Below are 26,123 nucleotides of genomic sequence, written 5' to 3'. Positions count from 1 at the left end.
GTTAATCCAATTTACTACCTCTCTGCAATTGCTAGACGTTTGACCAGTTGCAAAGGTATTCTTTATATTGAGTATTACTGATTTTAGCCATTCTGATATAATTTCGTCTTCAGTGCGTAGTTTCTTTTTCAGTCTCTTGTTTTGATTAGGCAGAGAATTAGGCATTGTTTCTTCAGGGATTTGAGGCGAAAAGTTCTCTGTTGCTTCCATACAGCCAAGAAAGGACTGGAAGCTTATTTCAAGTTTTCCTTTTTTCAAAGGGGGTACCAAAATTACATTAAGAATTTGTGCCCATCAGCTATGAAATATAAACTAAATCTACAATCATTGAGATATATTTAGCATGAAGCTATTTGCCAGAGATGAGATGACATAAAAGAACCAAAATTTTCCAATGAAGTTAGTAGCTGGAAGAGCAGAGCCAGCAAGCCAAAAAGTAGGTGAATATGAATTCCACATTAATCACTTTAAAAATGCCTGTGCAATCACAAATCCTCCATTTTTAACGATTGTGTAATACATTACCAAACTTCTTGAGCAATTTATTCGTGTGTCAACTCAATTTTAACATGTTCTATTTGACTCTAAGGAATTTTATTCATAATATTTAATTCATTATGTGGCCATTAATGCCTGCTTTAGATGGTAGCAACACCATTTTTTTTTTAAATTTAAATTGACATTTCCATACTATTCTCTAATTTGGCCGCCGTTTCCTGGCACCTTGGAGCGGTTGTTAATTGATTTACGTCTGCTGTTCTAAGTGTGTTCTCATTATTCTCATGGTAGAATTATTTTTGTTACACTGCTTTTTCAGTTGTTTATAACTTCCCTTTCCTCCCTCAGTCTAATTATTCTGATGGCATTTGGATTGTGCTGCTGTCAGATTTGAGAGTGATGATTTTTAATTTTGTTCGATCTACTTTATTAGTTGCTCTAAACCCAACACGTAGTATTTCAACATGGAGTACACAACTTTGTTATCAATTTGATGTCATCCTTTTCATAAGGCCCACTCCTGACTCTATAGTTTTCTGTAAATGTGGCCATCTGTGTTTCAGAGTACAGTAAAGGACTTCACTGCCCATTTGACACTAGCCCTTTTGGCAGAATTTCAGCACACTTTGTAGTTTGCTGTAAATCCAACAGATGTTATATCGGGGCACATCCTGTTATTCTGTTTATTCCATATTTCTGCACTTCACTGTGAGACTGTATCATTGTTACAGACTGCTGTAAATAGTGTAAAAAAGTATTCACAACTCTCCCAGGCCCATTCCAGTGCCTAAAACAACAAGAGTTCAAGTTTGTCAGGAGTGTGGGGTGCATGGGTAGAAGCATGACAGAATGCAGCATGGTTCCTAAGTCTCATACACACCAATCAAAGGATTAATCTGATGTTTCACCTTTTCTGATTTGAATGTTCATGGTTTCCCTGCAACAGGAATACGATGTAACTACATGACCACAACCAATTAAACACCAGGTAGTGACCGTGGGCAGTTGTTTAGTGACTGTTATAAAGATTTTATTCGCCAGTCTTCACAATACTTGGCTGTCAAACATTTGATCCAAAATCCAGTTTGTCAAATTTGATGTGTTTCATTCCAGAACAGAAGGTTCCAGCCACATGATCTGATGCTTTCAGGTCATAGTGTTTCCTGTTAAGCACATAAAATGAATAAAGTCACAAAAAAGGATGGGATTTTAAACTAAATTGAGCTGGATCAAAATGGAAACATTTAAGTAGATAGTAAACTTAGGTTCACAGAAATTGATATCAAATTTATAAAATATTAAGCTCTCCTAAAAGCCTGTACTTACATGAATATGCAAGTAATAACATAAACTGTACATTCAATATCAGTTGCATTCAGGAATGTTTCCCTCTATTATATATATATATATATATATATATATATATATATATATATATATATATATATATATATATATATATATATATATATATATATATATATACCTAAAAAACAAAGATGATGTGACTTACCAAATGAAAGTGCTGGCAGGTCGACAGACACACAAACGAACACAAACATACACACAAAATTCAAGCTTTCGCAACAAACTGTTGCCTCATCAGGAAAGAGGGAAGGAGAGGGAAAGACGAAAGGATGTGGGTTTTAAGGGAGAGGGTAAGGAGTCATTCCAGTCCCGGGAGCGGAAAGACTTACCTTATGGGGAAAAAAGGACGGGTATACACTCGCACACACACACACATATCCATCCACACATATACAGACACAAGCAGACATATTTAAAGACAAAGAGTTTGGGCAGAGATGTCAGTCGAGGCAGAAGTGCAGAGGCAAAGATGTTGTTGAATGACAGGTGAGGTATGAGTGGCGGCAACTTGAAATTAGCGGAGATTGAGGCCTGGTGGATAACGGGAAGAGAGGATATATTGAAGAGCAAGTTCCCATCTCCGGAGTTCGGATAGGTTGGTGTTAGTAGGAAGTATCCAGATAACCCGGACGGTGTAACACTGCGCCAAGATGTGCTGGTCGTGCACCAAGGCATGTTTAGCCACAGGGTGATCCTCATTACCAACAAACACTGTCTGCCTGTGTCCATTCATGCGAATGGACAGTTTGTTGCTGGTCATTCCCACATAGAATGCATCACAGTGTAGGCAGGTCAGTTGGTAGATCACGTGGGTGCTTTCACACGTGGCTCTGCCTTTGATTGTGTACACCTTCCGGGTTACAGGACTGGAGTAGGTGGTGGTGGGAGGGTGCATGGGACAGGTTTTACACCGGGGGCGGTTACAAGGGTAGGAGCCAGAGGGTAGGGAAGGTGGTTTGGGGATTTCATAGGGATGTACTAAGAGGTTACGAAGGTTAGGTGGACGGCGGAAAGACACTCTTGGTGGAGTGGGGAGGATTTCATGAAGGATGGATCTCATTTCAGGGCAGGATTTGAGGAAGTCGTATCCCTGCTGGAGAGCCACATTCAGAATCTGATCCAGTCCCGGAAAGTATCCTGTCACAAGTGGGGCACTTTTGTGGTTCTTCTGTGGGAGGTTCTGGGTTTGAGAGGATGAGGAAGTGGCTCTGTTTATTTGCTTGTGTACCAGGTCGGGAGGGTAGTTGCGGGATGCGAAAGCTGTTGTCAGGTTGTTGGTGTAATGCTTCAGGGATTCCGGACTGGAGCAGATTCTTTTGCCACGAAGACCTAGGCTGTAGGGAAGGGACCGTTTGATGTGGAATGGGTGGCAGCTGTCGTAATGGAGGTACTGTTGCTTGTTGGTGGGTTTGATGTGGACAGACGTGTGAAGCTGGCCATTGGACAGGTGAAGGTCAACATCAAGGAAAGTGGCATGGGATTTGGAGTAGGACCAGGTGAATCTGATGGTCCTACTCCAAATCCCATGCCACTTTCCTTGATGTTGACCTTCACCTGTCCAATGGCCAGCTTCACACGTCTGTCCACATCAAACCCACCAACAAGCAACAGTACCTCCATTACGACAGCTGCCACCCATTCCACATCAAACGGTCCCTTCCCTACAGCCTAGGTCTTCGTGGCAAAAGAATCTGCTCCAGTCCGGAATCCCTGAAGCATTACACCAACAACCTGACAACAGCTTTCGCATCCCGCAACTACCCTCCCGACCTGGTACACAAGCAAATAAACAGAGCCACTTCCTCATCCTCTCAAACCCAGAACCTCCCACAGAAGAACCACAAAAGTGCCCCACTTGTGACAGGATACTTTCCGGGACTGGATCAGATTCTGAATGTGGCTCTCCAGCAGGGATACGACTTCCTCAAATCCTGCCCTGAAATGAGATCCATCCTTCATGAAATCCTCCCCACTCCACCAAGAGTGTCTTTCCGCCGTCCACCTAACCTTCGTAACCTCTTAGTACATCCCTATGAAATCCCCAAACCACCTTCCCTACCCTCTGGCTCCTACCCTTGTAACCGCCCCCGGTGTAAAACCTGTCCCATGCACCCTCCCACCACCACCTACTCCAGTCCTGTAACCCGGAAGGTGTACACAATCAAAGGCAGAGCCACGTGTGAAAGCACCCACGTGATCTACCAACTGACCTGCCTACACTGTGATGCATTCTATGTGGGAATGACCAGCAACAAACTGTCCATTCGCATGAATGGACACAGGCAGACAGTGTTTGTTGGTAATGAGGATCACCCTGTGGCTAAACATGCCTTGGTGCACGACCAGCACATCTTGGCGCAGTGTTACACCGTCCGGGTTATCTGGATACTTCCTACTAACACCAACCTATCCGAACTCCGGAGATGGGAACTTGCTCTTCAATATATCCTCTCTTCCCGTTATCCACCAGGCCTCAATCTCCGCTAATTTCAAGTTGCCGCCACTCATACCTCACCTGTCATTCAACAACATCTTTGCCTCTGCACTTCTGCCTCGACTGACATCTCTGCCCAAACTCTTTGTCTTTAAATATGTCTGCTTGTGTCTGTATATGTGTGGATGGATATGTGTGTGTGTGTGCGAGTGTATACCCGTCCTTTTTTCCCCATAAGGTAAGTCTTTCCGCTCCCGGGACTGGAATGACTCCTTACCCTCTCCCTTAAAACCCACATCCTTTCGTCTTTCCCTCTCCTTCCCTCTTTCCTGATGAGGCAACAGTTTGTTGCGAAAGCTTGAATTTTGTGTGTATGTTTGTGTTCGTTTGTGTGTCTGTCGACCTGCCAGCACTTTCATTTGGTAAGTCACATCATCTTTGTTTTTTAGGTATATATTTCCTTCATGGAATGTTTCCTTCTATTATATATATATATATATATATATATATATATATATATATATATATATATTTTTGTCTGCTTGTGTCTGTGTATGTGTGGATGGATATGTGTGTGTGTGTGTGTGCGCGAGTGTATACCTGTCCTTTTTTCCCCCTAAGGTAAGTCTTTCCGCTCCCGGGATAGGAATGACTCCTTACCCTCTCCCTTAAAACCCATATCCTTTTGTCTTTCCTTCTCCTTCCCTCTTTCCTGACGAGGCAACCGTTGGTTGCGAAAGCTAGAATTTTGTGTGTATGTTTGTGTTTGTTTGTGTGTCTATCGACCTGCCAGCGCTTTTGTTCGGTAAGTCTCATCATCTTTCTTTTTGAATATATATATATATATATATATATAAATAAAAACAAAGATGATGAGACTTACCAAACAAAAGCACTGGCAGGTCGATAGACACACAAACATACACACAAAATTCAAGCTTTCGCAACAAACGGTTGCTTCGTCAGGAACGAGAGAAGGAGAGGGAAAGACGAAAGGATGTGGGTTTTAAGGGAGAGGGTAAGGAGTCATTCCAATCCCGGGAGCGGAAAGACTTACCATACCTGTCCTTTTTTCCCCCTAAGGTAAGTCTTTCCGCTCCCAGGATTGGAATGACTCCTTACCCTCTCCCTTAAAACCCACATCCTTTCGTCTTTCCCTCGCCTTCCCTCTTTCCTGACGAAGCATCCGTTTGTTGCGAAAGCTTGAATTTTGTGCGTATGTTTGTGTGTCTATCGACCTGCCAGCACTTTTGTTTGGTAAGTCTCATCATCTTTGTTTTTAGATATATTTTTCCCATGTGGAATGTTTCCCTCTCTCTCTCTCTCTCTATATATATATATAAACAAAGATGATGTGACTTACCAAATGATAGTGCTGGCAGGTCGACAGACACACAAACGAACACAAACATACACACAAAATTCAAGCTTTCGCAACAAACTGTTGCCTCATCAGGAAAGAGGGAAGGAGAGGGAAAGACGAAAGGATGTGGGTTTTAAGGGAGAGGGTAAGGAGTCATTCCAGTCCCGGGAGCGGAAAGACTTACCTTAGGGGGAAAAAAGGACGGGTATACACTCGCACGCACACACACACATATCCATCCACACATACCTTCCCTACCCTCTGGCTCCTACCCCTGTAACCGCCCCCGGTGTAAAACCTGTCCCATGCACCCTCCCACCACCACCTATTCCAGTCCTGTAACCCGGAAGGTGTACACGATCAAAGGCAGAGCCACGTGTGAAAGCACCCACGTGATTTACCAACTGACCTGCCTACACTGTGAAGCGTTCTATGTGGGAATGACCAGCAACAAACTGTCCATTCGCATGAATGGACACAGGCAGACAGTGTTTGTTGGTAATGAGGATCACCCTGTGGCTAAACATGCCTTGGTGCACGGCCAGCACATCTTGGCACAGTGTTACACCGTCCGGGTTATCTGGATACTTCCCACTAACACCAACCTGTCTGAACTCCGGAGATGGGAACTTGCCCTTCAGCATATCCTCTCTTCTCGCTATCCGCCAGGCCTCAATCTCCGCTAATTTCTAATTTCAATCTGCCGCCGCTCATACCTCACCTGTCTTTCAACATCATCTTTGCCTCTGTACTTCCGTCCCGACTGACATCTCTGCCCAAACTCTTTGCCTTTACAAATGTCTGCTTGTGTCTGCGTATATGCGGATGGATATGTGTGTGTGTGCGAGTGTATACCTATCCTTTTATTCCCCTAAGGTAAGTCTTTCCGCTCCCGGGATTGGAATGACTCCTTACCCTCTCCCTTAAAACCCATATCCTTTTGTCTTTCCTTCTCCTTCCCTCTTTCCTGACGAGGCAACCGTTGGTTGCGAAAGCTAGATTTTTGTGTGTATGTTTGTGTGTCTATCGACCTGCCAGCGCTTTTGTTTGGTAAGTCTCATCATCTTTCTTTATATATATATATATATAATAGAGGGCAACATTCCATGTGGGAAATGAGGGTCTGCTTCAGCTTTCAGACAACACTACTTACAAAGTTAGCCAAGGTAATCCCATTCCTGATGTTCAGGCGGAGCTTCAAGGAATCCTCAGAACCTTAGGGCCCCTACAAAACCTTTCACCTGACTCCATCAACCTCCTGACCCCACCAACACCCCGCACCTCTACCTTCTACCTTCTTCCTAAAATTCACAAACCCAATAATCCTGGCCGTCCCATTGTAGCTGGTTACCAAGCCCCCACAGAAGGAGCACTTCCTTTCACACCGATCACCTGCCACCCACCTAAATCCTCTTTCCTCATTATCTTAGCCAGCTTCATCCTGACACACAACTTCTTCACTTTCGAAGGCCAGACATACCAACAATTAAAGGGAACAGCCATGGGTACCAGGATGGCCCCCTCGTACGCCAACCTATTCATGGGTCGCTTAGAGGAAGCCTTCTTGGTTACCCAGGCCTGCCAACCCAAAGTTTGATGATCTTCATGATCTGGACTCACAGTGAAGAACAACTCCAGAATTTCCTCTCCAACCTCAACTCCTTTGGTTCCATCAGATTCACCTGGACCTTCTCTAAATCCCATGCCACTTTCCTTGACGTTGACCTCCACCTGTCCAATGGCCAGCTTCACACGTCCGTCCACATCAAACCCACCAACAAGCAACAGTACCTCCATTATGACAGCTGCCACCCATTCTACATCAAACGGTCCCTTCCCTACAGCCTAGGTCTTCGTGGCAAACGAATATGCTCCAGTCCGGAATCCTTGAACCATTACACCAACAACCTGACAACAGCTTTTGCATCCCGCAGCTACCCTCCTGACCTGGTACAGAAGCAAATAACCAGAGCCACTTCCTCATCTCCTCAAACCCGGAACCTCCCACAGAAGAACCACAAAAGTGCCCCACTTGTGACAGGATACTTTCCGGGACTGGATCAGACTCTGAATGTGGCTCTCCAGCAGGGATACGACTTCCTCAAATCCTGCCCTAAAATGAGATCCATCCTTCATGAAATCCTCCCCACTCCACCAAGGGTGTCTTTCCGCCGTCCACCTAACCTTCGTAACCACAGTTCATCCCTATGAAATCCCCAAACCACCTTCCCTACCCTCTGGCTTCTACCCTTGTAACCGCCCCCGGTGTAAAACCTGTCCCATGCACCCTCCCACCACCACCTACTCCAGTCCTGTAACCCGGAAGGCGTACACGATCAAAGGCAGAGCCATGTGTGAAAGCACCCACGTGATTTACCAACTGATCTGCCTACACTGTGAAGCCTTCTATGTGGGAATGACCAGCAACAAACTGTCCATTCGCATGAATGGACACAGGCAGACAGTGTTTGTTGGTAATGTTGATCACCCTGTGGCTAAACATGCCTTGGTGCACAGCCAGCACATCTTGGCACAGTGTTACACTGTCCGGGTTATCTGAATACTTCCCACTAACACCAACCTGTCAGAACTCCAGAGATGGGAACTTGCCCTTCAGTATATCTTCTCTTCTCACTATCCGCCAGGCCTCAATCTCCGCTAATTTCTAATTTCAATTTGCCGCCGCTCATACCTCACCTGTCTTTTTGCCTCTGTACTTCCGCCTCGACTGACATCTCTGCCCAAACTCTTTGCCTTTACAAATGTCTGCTTGTGTCTGTGTATATGCGGATGGATATGTGTGTGTGTGTGTGCGAGTGTAAGTCTTTCCGCTCCCGGGATTGGAATGACTCCTTACCCTCTCCCTTAAAACCCAAATCCTTTCGTCTTTCCCTCTCCTTCCCTCTTTCCTGACGAAGCAACCGTTGGTTGCGAAAGCTAGAATTTTGTGTGTGTAGACACACACACACACACACAAAGATGATGTGACTTACCAAACGAAAGCGATGGCATGTTGATAGAAACACAAACATACAAACAAAATTCAAGCTTTCGCAACCAACGGTTGCTTCATCAGGAAAGAGGGAAGGGGAGGGAAAGACGAAAGGATGTGGGTTTTAGAGAGAGGGTAAGGAGTCATTCCAATCCCAGGAGCGGAAAGACTTACCTTAGGGGGAAAAAAGGACGGGTATACACTCGCGCACACACACACATATCCATCCACACATATACAGACACAAGCAGACATATACAGAGGCAAAGAGTTTGGGCAGAGATGTCAGTCTAGGTGGAAGTGCAGAGGCAAAGATGTTGTTGAATGACAGGTGAGGTATGAGTGGCGGCAACTTGAAATTAGCGGAGATTGAGGCCTGGTGGATAACGGGAAGAGAGGATATATTGAAGAGCAAGTTCCCATCTCCAGAGTTCGGATAGGTTGGTGTTAGTGGGAAGTATCCAGATAACCCGGACAGGTTTTACACCGGGGACGGTTACAAGGGTAGGAGCCAGAGGGTAGGGAAGGTGGTTTGGGGATTTCATAGGGATGAACTAAGAGGTTACGAAGGTTAGGTGGATGGTGGAAAGACACTCTTGGTGGAGTGGGGAGGATTTCATGCAGGATGGATCTCATTTCAGGGCAGGATTTGAGGAAGTCATATCCCTGCTGGAGAGCCACATTCAGAGTCTGATCCAGTCCCGGAAAGTATCCTGTCACAAGTGGGGCACTTTTGTGGTTCTTCTGTGGGAGGTTCTGGGTTTGAGAGGATGAGGAAGTTGCTTTGGTTATTTGCTTCTGTACCAGGTCGGGAGGGTAGTTGCGGGATGCGAAAGCTGTTGTCAGGTTGTTGGTGTAATGGTTCAAGGATTCCGGACTGGAGCAGATTCGTTTGCCACGATAGACCTAGGCTGTAGGGAAGGGACCGTTTGATGTGGAATGGGTGGCAGCTGTCATAATGGAGCTTGTTGGTGGGTTTGATGTGGACAGACGTGTGAAGCTGGCCATTGGACAGCTGGAGGTCAACATCAAGGAAAGTGGCATGGGATTTGGAGTAGGACCAGGTGAATCTGATGGAACCAAAGGAGTTGAGGTTGGAAAGGAAATTCTGGAGTTCTTCTTCACTGAGAATCCAGATCATGAAGATGTCATCAATAAATCTGTACCAAACTTTGGGTTGGCAGGCCTGGGTAACCGAGAAGGCTTCCTCTAAGCGACCCATGAATAGGTTGGCGTACGAGGGGGCCATCCTGGTACCCATGGCTGTTCCCTTTAATTGTTGGTATGTCTGGCCTTCAAAACTGAAGAAGTTGTGGGTCAGGATGAAGCTGGCTAAGGTAATGAGGAAAGAGGTTTTAGGTAGGGTGGCAGGTGATCGGCGTGATAGGAAGTGCTCCACGCAGCGAGGCCCTGGACGTGCGGGATATTTGTGTATAAGGAAGTGGCATCAATGGTTACAAGGATGGTGTCCAGGGGTAACGGATTGGGTAAGGATTCCAGGCATTCGAGAAAGTGGTTGGTGTCTTTGATGAAGGATGGGAGACTGCATGTAATGGGTTGAAGGTGTTGATCTACATACATTTTGAGGAAGTCAGATCCCTGCTCCTACCCTTGTAACCGCCCCCCGGTGTAAAACCTATCCCATGCACCCTCCCACTTTGACTCTCTCTCTCTCTCTCTCTCTCTCTCTCTCTCTCCCTCTCCCTCCCTTCCTTACTCTGTCCTCTTGATTAAGGGCATGACAGTGACATGAGAGAGTGATGCATTCCCACAGATCTCACTGTTGTGGTTGGAGGCTTGGCCAAAAGTGACTGGGACAAGGCATGGGAGACAAGGGCACCTTGTACAGGCGAATCCATCTGCATTTACCAAAGGTCCAGTGGTATGCTTTAAAAGGGGCTCTGAACTGCAATTTACCTGTCATAGGGACTGCGAGACTTTTGTGAGAATCATTGCCAGCTTGAAAAGTTCAACTATAGCTGCTACTGACATCATCTTTATAGGCTCCACCTCATACACTTGCCATATTGCGACTGTGGGGAGCTCCAGAACTTAAATCACGTTCTTTGACTGCCCTTAGGTTGAAAGGAAATCTGTCTGGCTAATTACTCTAGTAGTCCACATGCATCAGACTCTTCCTTCTCATGTGTTAATCCTCATTTACACAGAATTTAGCTTTTATAAATTATTAGTGACATTCAGAATTTGATCTAAAAGTTGGAATTAAATTGTCACTGTTAAGTTTAGACTTGTGTGTGTGTGGGGGGGGGGGGGGGGGGGGGTTGTTTGATATTAGTAGTGCACCTGCAAATGATAAAGACATACACATATTACAAGAAACAGCTTGTGCAATATCTTTTACTATCAACATGTACAAATTTCTTTGTCCTTTTCTGTAAGTGCATTAATGATTTGCTGTCAATTTCTTTCCTTATGACAATGATCTTCTTTGTACTGTTAAATAAAACTGTGTTTCCTTCTTTTAGGAACTTGAGTGCTGATGTAACCAGATTCTTACCGACAGCTCTTAGAGTTAAACGTGAAGACAAAAAGAAGAAAGAAGTCAAGGGATCAGTTGTGTCAGGTTTGTTATACTTAATTTATTGACTCAAATACCATAGCCAACAGGCCTTACTTTAATAATCCAGTGGCTTACTTTAGTTAAGTAAACACTTGTTCAAAAGCAGATAATCTCCACATTTTCCATTATGAAATTTTCTTGACCTGTCAAAAAAGTATGCTGTAAATAACATTTTTACATGCACAACAAAAATATGAGTATGTTAAATTAGTTTTGTAAGAAATGTATTGTCCAATACTGGGGGGTACAAGATCTATTCTAATTTAGACAACTCAGTATTGTAAAACCCAAACAAAGTGTTAGTGTAATCTTCAGGAATACGCTGTTCCTCACGTTTCACCCAGTGTCAAGAGAAAATGCTGATTTGTTTCACAATTTTTTTTTTTCCAATGGATTTTTATCTGACCATTTGATGGAACTGTCCGAAATTAGTGTAATGTGAAATTTAGTTAAACAATATGTTAATTAACAGGGACAGCCAAACAAAAAGAATAAACAGTACTCTGCTAGTGTGACTCTGACAATATGGAGGTTGCAGGTAGACAGTGCACTATGAGATTGGACACGTTGAGCAAGGCAGATTTGACAAACAAAAGTTCCCTGGTGTAATAAGTTGTGGAGGCCATATTATTGAAACAAGTATCATAGTTTACTTTGGGACTATTCTTCCTATGTTGCACATAAAATTCCACTTTGAAAAACATTGTATTTGTAACAAGAAATAAACTAATGTTTTCTGTGGACACCAGTTCTGTATGAATTTGGTTGAAACTAACAACCTTTGACTAACAAAGCATTGATTCAACCTGTCTTACTGTACTTATGGTGGTGGTGGTGGTGGTGGTGATGACGACGTCTATGTCTTATTGCGTCCCCCCATGAACCATGGACCTTGCCGTTGGTGGGGAGGCTTGCGTGCCTCAGCAACACAGATAGCCGTACCATAGGTGCAACCAGAATGGAGGGGTACCTGTTGAGAGGCCAGACAAACGTGTGGTTCCTGAAGAGGGGCAACAGTCTGGATGACTGACTGATCTGGCCTTGTAACACTAACCAAAACGGCCTTGCTGTGCTGGTACTGCGAACGGCTGAAAGCGCAGGGAAACTACAGTTTAATTTTTCCGGAGATAAAATAGTCCCCCCTTCGGATTTCTGGGCAGGGACTACTCAGGACGTCGTTATCAGGAGAAAGAAAACTGGCGTTCTACCAATCCGAGCATGGAATGACAGATCCCTTAATCGGGCAGGTAGTTTAGAAAATTTAAAAAGGGAAATGGATAGGTTAAAGTTAGATATAGTGGGAATTAGTGAAGTTCGGTGGCAGGAGGAACAAGACTTCTGGTCAGGTGAATACAGGATTATCAATACAAAATCAAATAGGGGTAATGCAGGAGTAGGTTTAGTAATGAATGAAAAAAATAGGAATGCAGGTAAGCTACTACAAACAGCATAGTGAACGCATTATTGTGGCCAAGATAGATGAAGCCCACACCTACCACAGTAGTACAAGTTTATATGCCAACTAGCTCCACCGATGATGAAGACATTGATAAAATACAAGATGAGATGAAAGAAATTATTCAGATAGTGAAGGGAGACAAAAATTTGTCATGGGTGACTGGAATTCGATAGCAGGAAAAGGAAGAGAAGGAAATGAAGTAGGTGAATATGGAATGGAGATAAGAAGTGAAAGAGGAAGACGCCTGGTAAAATTGTGCACAGAGCATAACTTAATCATAGCTAACACTTGGTTCAAGAATCATGAAAGAAGGTTGTATACATGGAAAAGATCTGGTTTCAGATAGATTATATAATGGTAAGACAGAGATTTAGGAACCAGGTTTTAAACTGTAAGACATTTCCAGGGGTAAGTGTGGACTCTGACCACATTTTTATGGTTCTGAACTTAGATTAAAACTGAAGAAACTGCAAAAAAAAGTAGGAATTTAAGGAGATGGGACCTGGATAAACTGACAGAACCAGAGGTTGTACAGAGTTTCAGGGACAGCATAAGGGAATGATTGATAGTTATGGGAGAAAGAAATACAGTACAGGAAGAATGGGTAGCTTTGAGGGACGAAATAGCGAAGGCAGCAGAGGATCAAGTAGGTAAAAAGACGAGGGCTAGTAGAAATCCTTGGGTAATAGAAGATATATTGAATTTAATTGATAAAAGGAGAAAATATAAAAATGCAGTAAATGAAGCATTCAAAAAGGAATACAAACGTCTCAAAAATGAGATCGACAGGAAGTGCAAAATGGCTAAGCAGGGATGGCTAGATGACAAATGTAAGGATATAGAGGCAAAACTCATTAGGAGTAAGATAGATACTGCCTACAGCAAAATTAAAGAGACCTTTGGAGAAAAGAGAACCACTTGTATGAATATCAAGAGCTCAGATGGAAACCCAGTTCTAAGCAAAGGAGGGAAAGCAGAAAGGTGGAAGTAGTATATAGAGGGTCTGTGGCAAGGGCAATGTACTTGAGGACAATATTATGGAAATGGCAGAGGTTTTAGATGAAGATGAAATGGGAGATACGATACTGCGTGAAGAGTTTGACAGAACACTGAAAGACCTGAGTCGAAACAAGGCCCCGGGAGTAGACAACATTCCATTAGGACTACTGACAGCCTTGGGAGAGCCAGCCCAGACAAAACGCTACCATCTGGTGAGCAAGGTTTGGGAGATAGGCGAAGTACCCTCAGACTTCAAGGAGAATATAATAATTCCAATCCCAAAGAAAGCAGGTGTTGACAGATGTGAAAATACCAAACTATCAATTTAATAAGTCACGGCTGCAAAATACTAAACACGAATTCTTTACAGACGAATGGAGAAACTGGTAGAAGCCAACCTCGGGGAAGATCAGTTTGGATTCCGTAGAAATATTGGAACACGCGAGGCAATACTGACCCTACGACTTACCTTAGAAGATACATTAAGAAAAGGCAAACCTACGTCTCTAGCATTTGTAGACTTAGAGAAAGCTTTTGACAATGTTGACTAGAATACTCTCTTTCAAATTCTGCAGGTGGCAGGGGTAAAATACAGGGAGCAAAAGGCTATTTACAATTTGTACAGAAACCAGATGGCAGTTATAAGAGTCGAGGGACATGAAAGGGAAGCAGTGGTTGGGAAGGGAGCGAGACAGGGTTGTAGCCTATCCCCGATATTATTCGATCTGTATATTGAGCAAGCAGTAAAGGATACAAAAGAAAAATTCAGAGTAGGTATTAAAATCAACGATGGAGAAGAAATAAAAACTTTGAGGTTCGCCGATGACATTGTAATCCTGTCAGAGAGAGCAAAGGACCTGGAAAAGCAGCTGAAAGGAATGAACAGTGTCTTGAAAGGAGCATATAAGATGAACATCAACAAAAGCAAAATGAGGATAATAGAATGTAACTAATTAAGTTGGGTGATGCTGAGGGAATATGAACAGGAAATGAGACACGGGAGCAAAATAACTGATGATGGTCGAAGTAGAGAGGATATAAAATGTAGACTGGCAATGGCAAGGAAAGTGTTTCTGAAGAAGAGAAATTTGTTAATATTGAGTATAGATTTAAATGTCAGGGCTCAAGATTAGATGGGTAGGTCACATAACTAATGAGGAGGTACTGAATAGAATTGGCGAGAAGAGAAATTTCTGGCACAACTTGACTAGAAGAAGGGATCGGTTGGTAGGACATGTTCTGAGGCATCAAGGTATCACCAATTTAGTACTGGAGGGCAGCATGGAGGGTAAAAATCATAGAGGGAGACCAAGAGATGAATACACTAAGCAGGTTCAGAAGGGTGTAGGTTGCAGTAGGTACTGGGAGATGAATGAGCTTGCACAGTATAGAGTAGCATGGAGAGCTGGACTGAAGACCACAACAACAACAACAACAACAACGTGTCTTATTGCCACATTAACTATTAAAACCAGTGATAGACACTTTATTGTTTCTTGTGCAAAAACTGCCCTTAACGGAGTTTCACCAGTGGCATTGCATCTCAAGTTGTTACAATGTGAATGGCACCACATTTATCACAATTTTTCTCTATTATCTATTGTTACTTTAAGCTGTGTGTGTTATTCTTTAATGTACACATTTAACTGTTTCAACAAATGCTGTTGTGATGCTGCATGCAATGTTCCATTATTGCCAGGAATATCTGTACTTGTCATTCAATAGAAAGGTATATTCCAAATGGAAATACGCTGTTGGTTAACTTCAAGTTATAATGTGTCTAACAATTGTTAACAAACATTTCAATCTGGGCTTCCTTTTTCTTTTCCAGAACCAAGGGCAGAAGCTATAGTTCCGAAACCAAATCCGGCAACAGGCCAGCAGACAAAAGATGATGCCTACATGCAGTTCATGCGTGAGATGGAAGGCCTTCTGTGAATGTGTGTCTTTATTGTTTGATAGTTATGAAACAAACACTTGGTGAATGCAATTGCTTGAATGTGGGAGAGCATTTAAGTAAGCGTTAATGTCATAAACTAATAGACTGTCAAACATGTACAAGTTTGTTTTTGTCACTATCTATCAGCAAACTAATGCAAGTAATGAAATTGCAATAGACACTATGTACAGTATCACTGTCACTACAGCTCATGTTTATGGAAACTGATGTTAAACCAAAAAATATTAAACTAATTGTGTTTCAGACTTGTTAATATTTGTTGGAATTTCAAAATAACTTCAGACAGACAGAGGCGAAAGAATTTGGTACAGAAATGAATCTTCACATTAGTCAAAACTTTTGAGAAATCACTTTGAGTTTTGAAACTGTGAGCACACTTCACTTTGCAGTCTTTATAATTAATAATCATAATTATTTTATCAAAGGGTTCCTTGTGCTTGGAGCAGATCCATCATATTGTACATCATCATAAATCATACTGAAGTTTCTTGAAAACAAAACTATATGTTACAATACTCAAATTGTTGTAGAAGTGATTGTATGCAATTCCTTAAGCCTTACATCAGTTTACCAACTGCTTGGCTTGCGGGAAAAAAATTTATAATATATTTTAAAAGTCTCTGATAGGTCCTGCTCACCTTATTAAATTAAAAGTAGACAGCTTATTAAATTGACAATATATGTATACGAGCTTACTTCTCTGTATGTGAAAAAAGCAGTGGAGGAAAGGCAGTAAGTTTCACAGCAGGAATAAAAGTATACAACATAGCCCTTCTGCCTAAAACACACGTTTAATGAACGGTAAAACAAAGAGGTCTTGAAGTTTAGTTAACTGTGTACAAAACATTAGTGAAAAATTGAGAAGAAAAGTACTAAGAGAATTGAAAGAATTGGAAAATCCAGTATAGTTGCTACCCACCATATAGCGGAGAGGATGAGTTGCAGAAAGGCACAACAAGAAGACTGTTACACAATTAGCTTTCGACCAACAAAATCTTTGTCAAAATTAGACAACATACACACACTCAAGCAAATGCAACTCACACACACAAGACTCTGGCTCCAGCTGCCAGACTGTGGTCATGTGTGTGAGAGTTGAGTTTGTGTGAGTGTCTGTGTTGTCCAATTTTGACAAAGGCCTTGACAAATTGTGTGACAGTTTTCTTGTTGTGCCTTTCTGCAACTCAGCATCTCCACTAGTGAATTGAAACAGAGAACTTGCTATTTTTGAGGGTGGTTTTTCCATATTTCTCAGTCACTAAATGTGATGGTGACTTGTCCAATATAAATTGGAAAATGTAATTAAAGTAATACCCTGACCAGCATAACACACATGGTTCACAGTAGCAGACTTGTAACCATATAATCAAAAATCAGTTAAGCTGAGAAATGAACTGTAAAATGTTTTAAAGTTCTACAGGAACTGATGACAAGTATATCCTCGGCTAAAAATTAAGGCAGGACTTTTGCATTCTTGGAGATGAACTGTTACTTCCTATAAACCCACCCCACATATAATTTGCAGTGTTTTTATACATGCCAGCTCCCCCCCCCCCCCCCCCAGTTCCAATTTGTTTATTCACTTGTATGTCTCCCATGTGACAATCATTTTGGATTTTTCATGCGCCTAATCCATGTTATTAATTTGTGCTTGTGACATGTAATTTTACACTTCAGAACATTTATACAGTGCAATGCTATTTACCACTAAATTTGTGGCTAACACAAAGTTGATGCTTAAGATTTTTTTTTAATGCCATTTCCATCATATAGGAGCATTTCAGGATATGATTGAGCAACTTCGTAAAAATGTCACCAGTCAATATTTCGGTTAATTTGATAATGATTATGTGACTTTGTTCCTCTAATATAAAGATCATTTGTTGTTAGTGGCAGACTTCTGCAAATCATGTGATGATCTAATCTGTGCCTGGTATTGTGGTTATGAATTTATTTCACGTCATCTACTAATATAATGGTTTGAAATATATGTGTTAAGTGTTTCTTTACTACAGACATTAGAATTTCAGTAATCATCCCAATTCTGATTTCTCTTCCTCGTGATCCAATTTTATTCACACTAAGTCTTCCTATTATTCCTGGAATTCAGATGACACAATTCTTACAAATGTAATGACCTCCTCCTCTCTGATGCTTTCTCCTTCATGCTTGTCTCCCTCATATTCATAAACATTTGAGCCCTCTCAGCCTGGGTGAGAGTGACTTGCCTCTCTTTTCCTCTTTAAGGAAGGAATTACATAATAGCTTTTACTACTTTTGAATGTTTCTGTTGGCAGTACTGAAATTTCGCCTCCAGAAGGCAAGCACAGGCCGGCTGTTCTGGTTCCTACTAATTTTAGTTTTCTCAACAAAAATCTGTACCTTATAAAGCAGAGTCAAACTACACAAACATTTGTGCCTAAGTGAAAGGCTAATATTCTTAATAAATTGGTTGGTTTTTTATTGCACGCTAGATCAACTTGTTTCCCTCATAGCCTGTAATCTATGTATACACCATAACTTACAAATGGAACTGCTTCTTACAAGAATATCCTGATATGTTGTCAACTTTAAACCATGTGTACCAAATGAACAATCTTCTGTGAATATTGTCTGTACAATAACCTGTTTGGTATGTACATTTTTGGGTATATACATAGATGGAAGGCTGACATGGAAACAGTGGTCTGGTGTGAAATCATTCAAAGGATAAAGCAGGTGAGAAAAGTTCTCCAGAGAATTACAGTAAACTTACAGAATGCTGTGCGTCTAGTTCAGAGGTTCCCAAACTGGTGTGCGCGCCCCCCTGGGGGAGCGTGATGATGTTGCAAGGGGGGCGCGGGTGGAGTTAGCGGTATAAACCTAATATTTCTTTTTAATATCAATATTTTAATAAAAATGAATGTGCAGGTATTAATGATAGATTATGGTGCTAAATGCAATCGTTTGGCCTCCCACTTCCCGCAATCCTATCCCAATAACTTATCCTAGAACATACAGCTTTTGAAGTCACGTTTAGAGTGTCACGTTTATAATGTCGCACACAGAAATTCTCAAAATTACGAAGGCGATATGCATTAATTCTAATATATCAGATTTGCAAACAACTTACTTGACAATTAAAAACAGAAAAGTCAGGTATTAACTATTCCGTACATTTGTACACATGAACTGAACATAATCATGTTATAACTTTTAGCCGTAGTAGGCTATGTCCATCAGAGTAATAATCACTTATACTGCATAACTGCAAAAATGCCGTTTTATTACCCTGTCAACCCGCGGATGCCCATGTGATGCGATTACAGTGACTTTAACAGACTTTATACGCTTCAAATGAACTGGCGAGTTCGTAATTTGGACGCCAGGGTTATGTCCTTTGTTACCAGAAAAATGTGTACGACGTGAATGTGAAACTAGTACAAGTGTTTATTCTAAGCAGAGTACTTCTCGCCATTCTGGAAACATTGTCGTGAGTGCTAACAGTGAAACATAACCCAGCTAGGTAGACAATGAAGTCCATTAGTGAGGCTAATTCCCCCCCCCCCCTCCCCCGAACGGTCAGTACTACAGCTCTTTCATTCGGATTACTTATCTGACAAAACAGTTATTTTTCTTCTGCATTTTTGAAATACAGCATAATTTCGTTTGAAATTAGTGTTCGTTCTTTGCTGCGACAATGGCTTCGTTTGGTACGAGTACAGAGATAACTGCTTGGCACTGTGCACAGTTTCCAGCGATGTGTGAGGTGTATCCATGACCTTACTTAATTACTGTGAAATTTGACAACCAATTCATTGCTGTTATCTCAAAACTTATAACATTTTGTTTATAAGTAACGAAAGATAGGGGCACAAAAACGATTTTCGCATAAAACCCCAGGCTGCACTGCTCAGAACAGCACCGCAGAACAGGTAGCAAATTCTTAGGGTGGCCTGTGGGCTGTTTCTGCCCTAATCCGGGAAAAGCCCATTTATCCCAGCAAGAGCCCTGCTCGGCCACCAGGTCGCAGGCAGACAGTGCACTGACTACCTGCACTGCGACTGGGCTTCCCCGTTCCTCGCCCCACTCCTCACAGGCAGCCATCTGAGGTGCCAACAGATGACAGTAGCTTTCCTTTATTTCAGTTGGTTGCTTTGCAGTTGTTGACACATCTGATGTATTGGATTTTGCTGAAATCACGTTGAATCTTTCACAGTTGTGCCTCAGTAAAATCAGTGTTAGTGCGAAAATATACTGTTAACTTCTTGTTTTCTTTTTACTTCACCATGAGTGTTATGAAAAAACATAAATATAATGATGATTACATCAAATACGGTTCTGCTTCTATACAAAAAAATGGTGTTGGCCAGCCGCAATGTGTTATTTGCTGTGAGGTATTAAGCAATGATTCCATGAGACCTTCTTGTCTGGAACGCCATTTGTGGGCAAAGCCTGGTGCATTGAAAGAGAAGCCGAAGGAATTTTTTGCTGCAAAATGTGATAATTTGAAACAGATGAAGTTGGACACTGCTGGATCCTTCACTCAGACACCAGAAAAGGTACTGGAAGCCTCGTATGAGTTACGCTACTTATTTCAAGGACCAAGAAAAGTCATATTATCAGAGAGACACTAGGCAAACCCTGTTTGTTGAAAGCTGCTGATATTGTTCTTGGGTCAGAAAGTAAATAAAAACTTTCACAAATACCGCTTTCTGACAATACTGTGAAACGTTGGATTGATGATATGGCCGAAGACATACAAAATCAATTAGTTATGGCCGTTAAACAATCGCAGTTTTTCGCAATACAGTTAGACGAGAGTACCGATGTTGCAAATTGTTGCCATCTGCTAGCTTTCGTTCGCTATATAGAAAATGAAGCAATTAAAGAAGAGTTGCTGTTTTCTACAGAGTTAAAGACAACTTCAAAAGCAATTCATATAATGGCAGCTGTCTCTGAATTCTTTTTTAAAAATGAGTTATCATGGCAGAAACTGATAGGTGTATGCACAGACGGCACCCCATCAATGCTTGGATGTCGCTCAGGATTCGTGCAGATGGTCAGAGAAAAAAACCCTAGTGTCACTGCTATCCACTGTGTAATACACCGTCAAGCATTGGCAGCTAAGACACTTCCAAAGGAACTCAATGATGTCTTGAAATTGTGCATCAAAATCGTGAATCATATTAAAAAGAGTGCATTAAATTCCAGGTTTACGGCTCTTTATGAAAACTTGGGAGCAGAGTATAAAACACTTTTATTTCATACTGAAGTACGCTGGCTTTCAAAAGGAAATATGTTAGGAAGATTATTTGAACTTCGAGACGAAGTGATGCAGTTTTTGGAAAAAAACAAACAAACTGAATTGTATGTGGAATTTAGAAAGCCCAGTGTTCATGTTGCATTGGCTTATCTCTCAGATATTTTCGAATCTTTAAACACATTGAATTTGAAATTACAAGGTGGAGAGTCAAACATTATTTTTCATCGGGATGCCATCAAAGCGTTTACTGATAAGTTGCAACTATGGAAACGTAAAATTTTAGCCTGCAATTATTCCTGCTTTCCCAGATTGTTTGGAATCCTGGAAGAAGCCCGATTTGACAACAATTTTAAGGATACTGATACTAAGAGTAAAATATCGAACCATTTGCAACACCTCATTGATGAATTCGAATGATACTTCCCTAACAGTTGTGATGATAAAATTTATTATAGGTTAGCGACGGATCCATTTCACGTTGACATGGATGTGTTGCCAGACAGACTACAAGAGGAAGCCTTAGAAATTAAAAATGATTCTGCAGTGAAGTATGACTTTGAGAAGATGGATAAGCCTTTATTTTGGGTGAAATATCTCAAGGTGTATCCCAGCACAGCAGAACAAGCACTAAAACTGTATTTACCATTTTCAAGCACTTATTTGTGCGAAAGAGCATTTTCAGCGGTAGTGGCGATAAAAAATTAGCTTAGAAGTAAACAGTATTGCCAATGATTTACGTTGCGTAGTTTCTACTATTCAGCCAAAAGTTCAAAATCTTGTAAAAAATATGCAAGCTCATCCTTCACATTGATTTATTTGTTTGTTTCTTGCCATGTGTGTGTGGAAATAATATTTTTATAATAAATACGTCACATTGTAAGAGAACTTGTTATTTTTCTCCTACTATCCTTACATGTAGGTAATACTGTAAAATTATAAAAAACTATTTGGAAGAAACAATATAAAATAAACACAGTGAATCTGATTTAAATATAAATACTGCGTGTGATCCTTATGGATTCTGATGTTACGTGTGGTATGTTATTTCAACTAACAATAGTATTTCTTCTGGATGAAAACACAGCGAAAGTTTATCCTAGATATGGCAAGCGAAGAGTAGTCCTAAAATCGTATACTGGTGAAGAAATGGTGTGCAGCAAGGGAATGTAATCAAGGTAAGAAAGTTGTTTTATTCATATTTTTTAAAGTTCTGTGTAGTCTGCAAAATTATTTCGTAAAACTTATTTTTTATTTTTTAACTGGTTCTGAGAACTGGGCGTTTGTCGCCATTTGGTAACTGTTGTTGTTGACATAAATGCCAACCTATGCGCAATGACAATGGGGAGCGCTATAGGCGTACAAATCAGTGATGTTCGTTAACACCGTGACTGAGCAACTATTTTTGATGATGAGTGAAAATAGTAAGCTACACTAAACTTAAAATAATGGCCCGTATCCACTAATCTGCAAAGGTCGCAAATATTTTTCCTTGTTTACCAAGGACTTTCTTTACTTTAGGAGTGGCTTATAATCACTAGACTAGACTGATGACGTGATAACTGCGACTCAATACATTAGCAGCCCACCATGTTACATGACATCACCATCACAAATTTTTCAATAGTTTCTTGATAATTAATAAAAATCTCTATTTTTTTTTGGGGGGGGGGGGGGGGGGGGTGCACAGAAGTTTTCTTTTCGGCAGAAGGGCGGCGTGACAAACAAAAGTTTGGGAACCTCTGGTCTAGTTGAAAGAAGTGGAGATTAGAAGAGAGCTTTAATAGTGTGGTAACGAATGCAAAAGTGCTTGCTCGCACACTTGGACCTCAGCCACAATTTGAAAAAGCAGATAACATTATTTGTGAAGAAGCAGTTTACCTACGAGTCTAGAAATGAACACACTGATAAAAGCGTAGCTGAATGCTCTTTTAAGGTAACTTTCCTCTACTTTATTGCTGGCACATCTATCTGCTGACTAAAAGATTCAAGCTTAAGGACAGTCACAGTAAGAGCTTTGTTTCTACGTTATATGCATGATCTGTAGATATGGTATAGTGAAAGCAAAAGGCCATATTCAGACTCTTGAAACTATGATAAGTGGTTGTGGTGATGAATGTGATATCAATGGGAAGAAATTACATGATGCAGTTTTCATCTTAGAGCCATTCTTCTTCTTCAACACAAAATGCATTACCTTATACATCACAACACAAATTTTTATTGGCATTTTTCCTAACACTTTTCAAAGTGTGCAAATACTCTTAATTTTAGTAATATCTGTAGCTAATGGTGAAAGGAGATAAAGCTGATGAAGAAATAACTTTCTAATTAATGGTTGAAGGTGTCGGTGGAAGGAAGTGCTAACCTTCAATTTAGTGAGAATTAGTCTGATCCCCCTAACTGATATGGTTTCTACTGCACTACACACTGGTAAAAGTAGTTATGTCTGCTAGAAGACATTTGTCAGCTGTATTAGTTTTGCTTCACCATATTTTTATTCTTGTCTTTCGATGAAAACAAAGCCACCGTAGATTGGCATCAGTAGCTGGAACAATGGTCAGGCCGTGGGAGCAGCTTCTCCATAGACAGTAAACTCAACAAAACAACTCAAGAGTCAAATAAAATATTTTAAAAAATTGCCCCGGTGCCCTACAAGCAGGTGGCTGGCTGCCTGCACCTCCTTCCCCCTCCACAGGATTGCTGATTATTGTTGATAAAAGTTGTGATTGACCAAGTGCTCCTTTGAGCAGGCAATGCTTTTAGCGAAGGTCCTATGGGATAAGGGAGGATAATTGTGTGTTGTTTTTCTGAGGGATAATTTTACAATAATTATTTCATCTGACTAAGTTGGAATCACAATAGTTAACAGGGGGCTTGTTTATTCTTTCCTTTCATTTTGGCATGTCTAGGCTTATAAATCTTGCCTCACAGACTCATGAGGCGGCAGGGGCTGTGGTGGGATGTGCAGCGAGGTGAGGCAGTCGTATGCAGGAGTGAGGCCAGTGTACAGTTGTAAATGACACCTGCTCATGGTACAGATATCAATTAATGCGCGAACTGTAACAGTCCCAATTAATGCACGAACTGTAACAGCTCCGCAAGGCACGTCTCAGGAAAAAGCACAGGGGATACATATTTTTACAGAATAAGATGGGTTAAAGTTTGAGAGATTTAGTATGGACTACACCCACTCTTCTGAAGTGAACACACTTTAAGATTCTATCTCGTACCCCTGAAGAGCATTAAAACTGACCTGAGAACCTGGTGACAGCCCATCACTCTGTGAAAAATCTGGAATTGCAGGAGAGGTGGGGATCGACCCCACTTCTCATAGGCCGACAGGTCACCTGGCCTTTGAGCAGTGGGGTCGGTCCACACTTCTCCTGTGATTCATGTTTTGCACAGAGAGGTGCTCCGTTGTGCAGACTACTTCGGCTATGAATCACCTAATCACTTTGTCATATGATGGTGCACTACCGCTGTACACTTCCAACTCAACATGGATTGTTGTAGCCCCACCAAATTATACGCCACCTATTCAAGTCAGCCATCCAATGCGGATGTGTATTTGTTATGCTCTACATTTCAAGTCATTTTTATGAGATACTAAGAAGCTGCAGTGTTCAGCTTTGGCACGCTGATGTAACGGGGAATGCAAAATCAGCCGAGTTACAAAATCTATGCAATTCGCTGATTTATTTACTTGTACTCAGGTGTACAAGCCAACTCCTTGTATTTTCCTTGCCTTCCAGTAAAATCAAATGTGTCACATAAAATCATACTTAGGTACAAAGACTTGACATAAAATTAAATGCATTTTTTGTGCCAATTTTAACAAAACTCATGCGGGTGACATGATGTTTCACTGAATCATCAATGGTAAAAACATAAGCTGTGCTTTTCAGTAATGTGATATATTGTGTAATATTATACACTCAACTATAAACTTAGCTGTGCTTTTCAGAAACTCTGGCCACAGTATCCCACTCCCAACATTTCCCTAATTTCATTATGAGCATGCATGAAAAAGGGGTACATTTTTTAGAAGTTTCAGACAATTGCCAAGATTTTCACAAATTACTAGTGTTTTGTATACATGGGTGGTTTGAAAAGGTCTTGGAACGGAATAGAAAAAAAGTACTTACATCACAAACTTTTTTTATGTTTCAATGTAGCCTCCTTGTAGATTAATGCACTTGGTCCAACGATTTTCCTGTGCCTTCATCCCATCTCGAAAATGACTTTCCTCCAGGCCTGCAGAATAGTTTTCAACTCCAGTTATCAACTCTTCGTCTGCCAAGAAAAATTTTCAGTTTTGGGAAGAGATGGAAGTCTGACGGAGCCATATCACGTGAAAAAGGCGGGTGTGGCAACAATTCATACCTTAGTTCATGTAATTTTGCCATGGCAACGGCACGTGTGTGCAGGTGTGCACTGTCTTATTTTTTTCATTTGTAATTCTTCAGTTAAAATATGATATACCCTTTCAGATGACATCTGGCAAGTGTGAGCAATTTCAAGCACTTTCAATCGGCTATTCCCGATGACCATTTTGTGCATTTTGCAATGATTTCTGGAGTAGCGACACACGTTGGCCGACCAGTGCGCGGAACATCATCTACGCTCTCCCGACCAAATGTAAATAAGAATCAGTATGAATGACTTTGCTTTCATATCTTTCTTTATGAAGTACTTAATCACTGCTCGAATCTCGATTTTTTCCACTTTTGCAAATCACTATGTGGGAACAACAACAGATCCATGGCACCGCCACAGCTCTCTTCCAAGAGCACTGACGTAGCACATGTTTACAGGCAGCAGTCCAATGCATATCACATGAACAACTCGCTAATGCTGACCTCTCGTGGTGACTCCAAGAACTTTTCAAACCACCCTCGTACATTGTTTCATAGTAAAGCAGTTTCTGTGATTTACAGTTACTGTAAATAAGTAACATATTGTGTCACATTACCTGTCTCTTTCAATAGGAGTGTATACTGTCTAAATTTGTCATAAATTAACATTAATGTCAAATTTTCTTAGTGACCATAACCTGTAAAACGTGTCAGAGGAACAGAAAACCTGTACCAAGCTTTCTGTTTTCATTGTAAATCACTTTAGTTCCAAAAAGTTACTGGTCATAGTTATAGGATATCAGGCTCATAAATTAAAAGAGGATCTGCAAGCTTAGTATAAAGTTATTTGCTTACTGACGAGTAAAATA

The 26,123-nt window shown here is 41.3% G+C and overlaps 1 protein-coding gene across 1 annotated transcript in view; it reads left to right on the top strand.

Annotated features, from left to right (window-relative positions):
• The window catches only part of LOC126175974 (WW domain-binding protein 11), a 119,203-nt gene extending 103,296 nt beyond the window's left edge, over positions 1-15,907 (top strand). The window contains exons 8-9 of the mRNA XM_049923074.1: positions 11,142-11,239; positions 15,526-15,907. Of these exons, the coding sequence (XP_049779031.1) occupies positions 11,142-11,239; positions 15,526-15,632 (205 nt within the window). The 3' untranslated portion in view covers positions 15,633-15,907. The remainder of the gene's footprint in view (positions 1-11,141; positions 11,240-15,525) is intronic.
• The last annotated feature ends 10,216 nt before the right edge of the window (positions 15,908-26,123 follow it).

The sequence above is a fragment of the Schistocerca cancellata genome, chromosome 3 (genome assembly GCF_023864275.1).
Source record: "Schistocerca cancellata isolate TAMUIC-IGC-003103 chromosome 3, iqSchCanc2.1, whole genome shotgun sequence".
NCBI lineage: Eukaryota > Metazoa > Arthropoda > Insecta > Orthoptera > Acrididae > Schistocerca > Schistocerca cancellata.
This window is presented reverse-complemented; position numbering and strand designations above follow the sequence as displayed.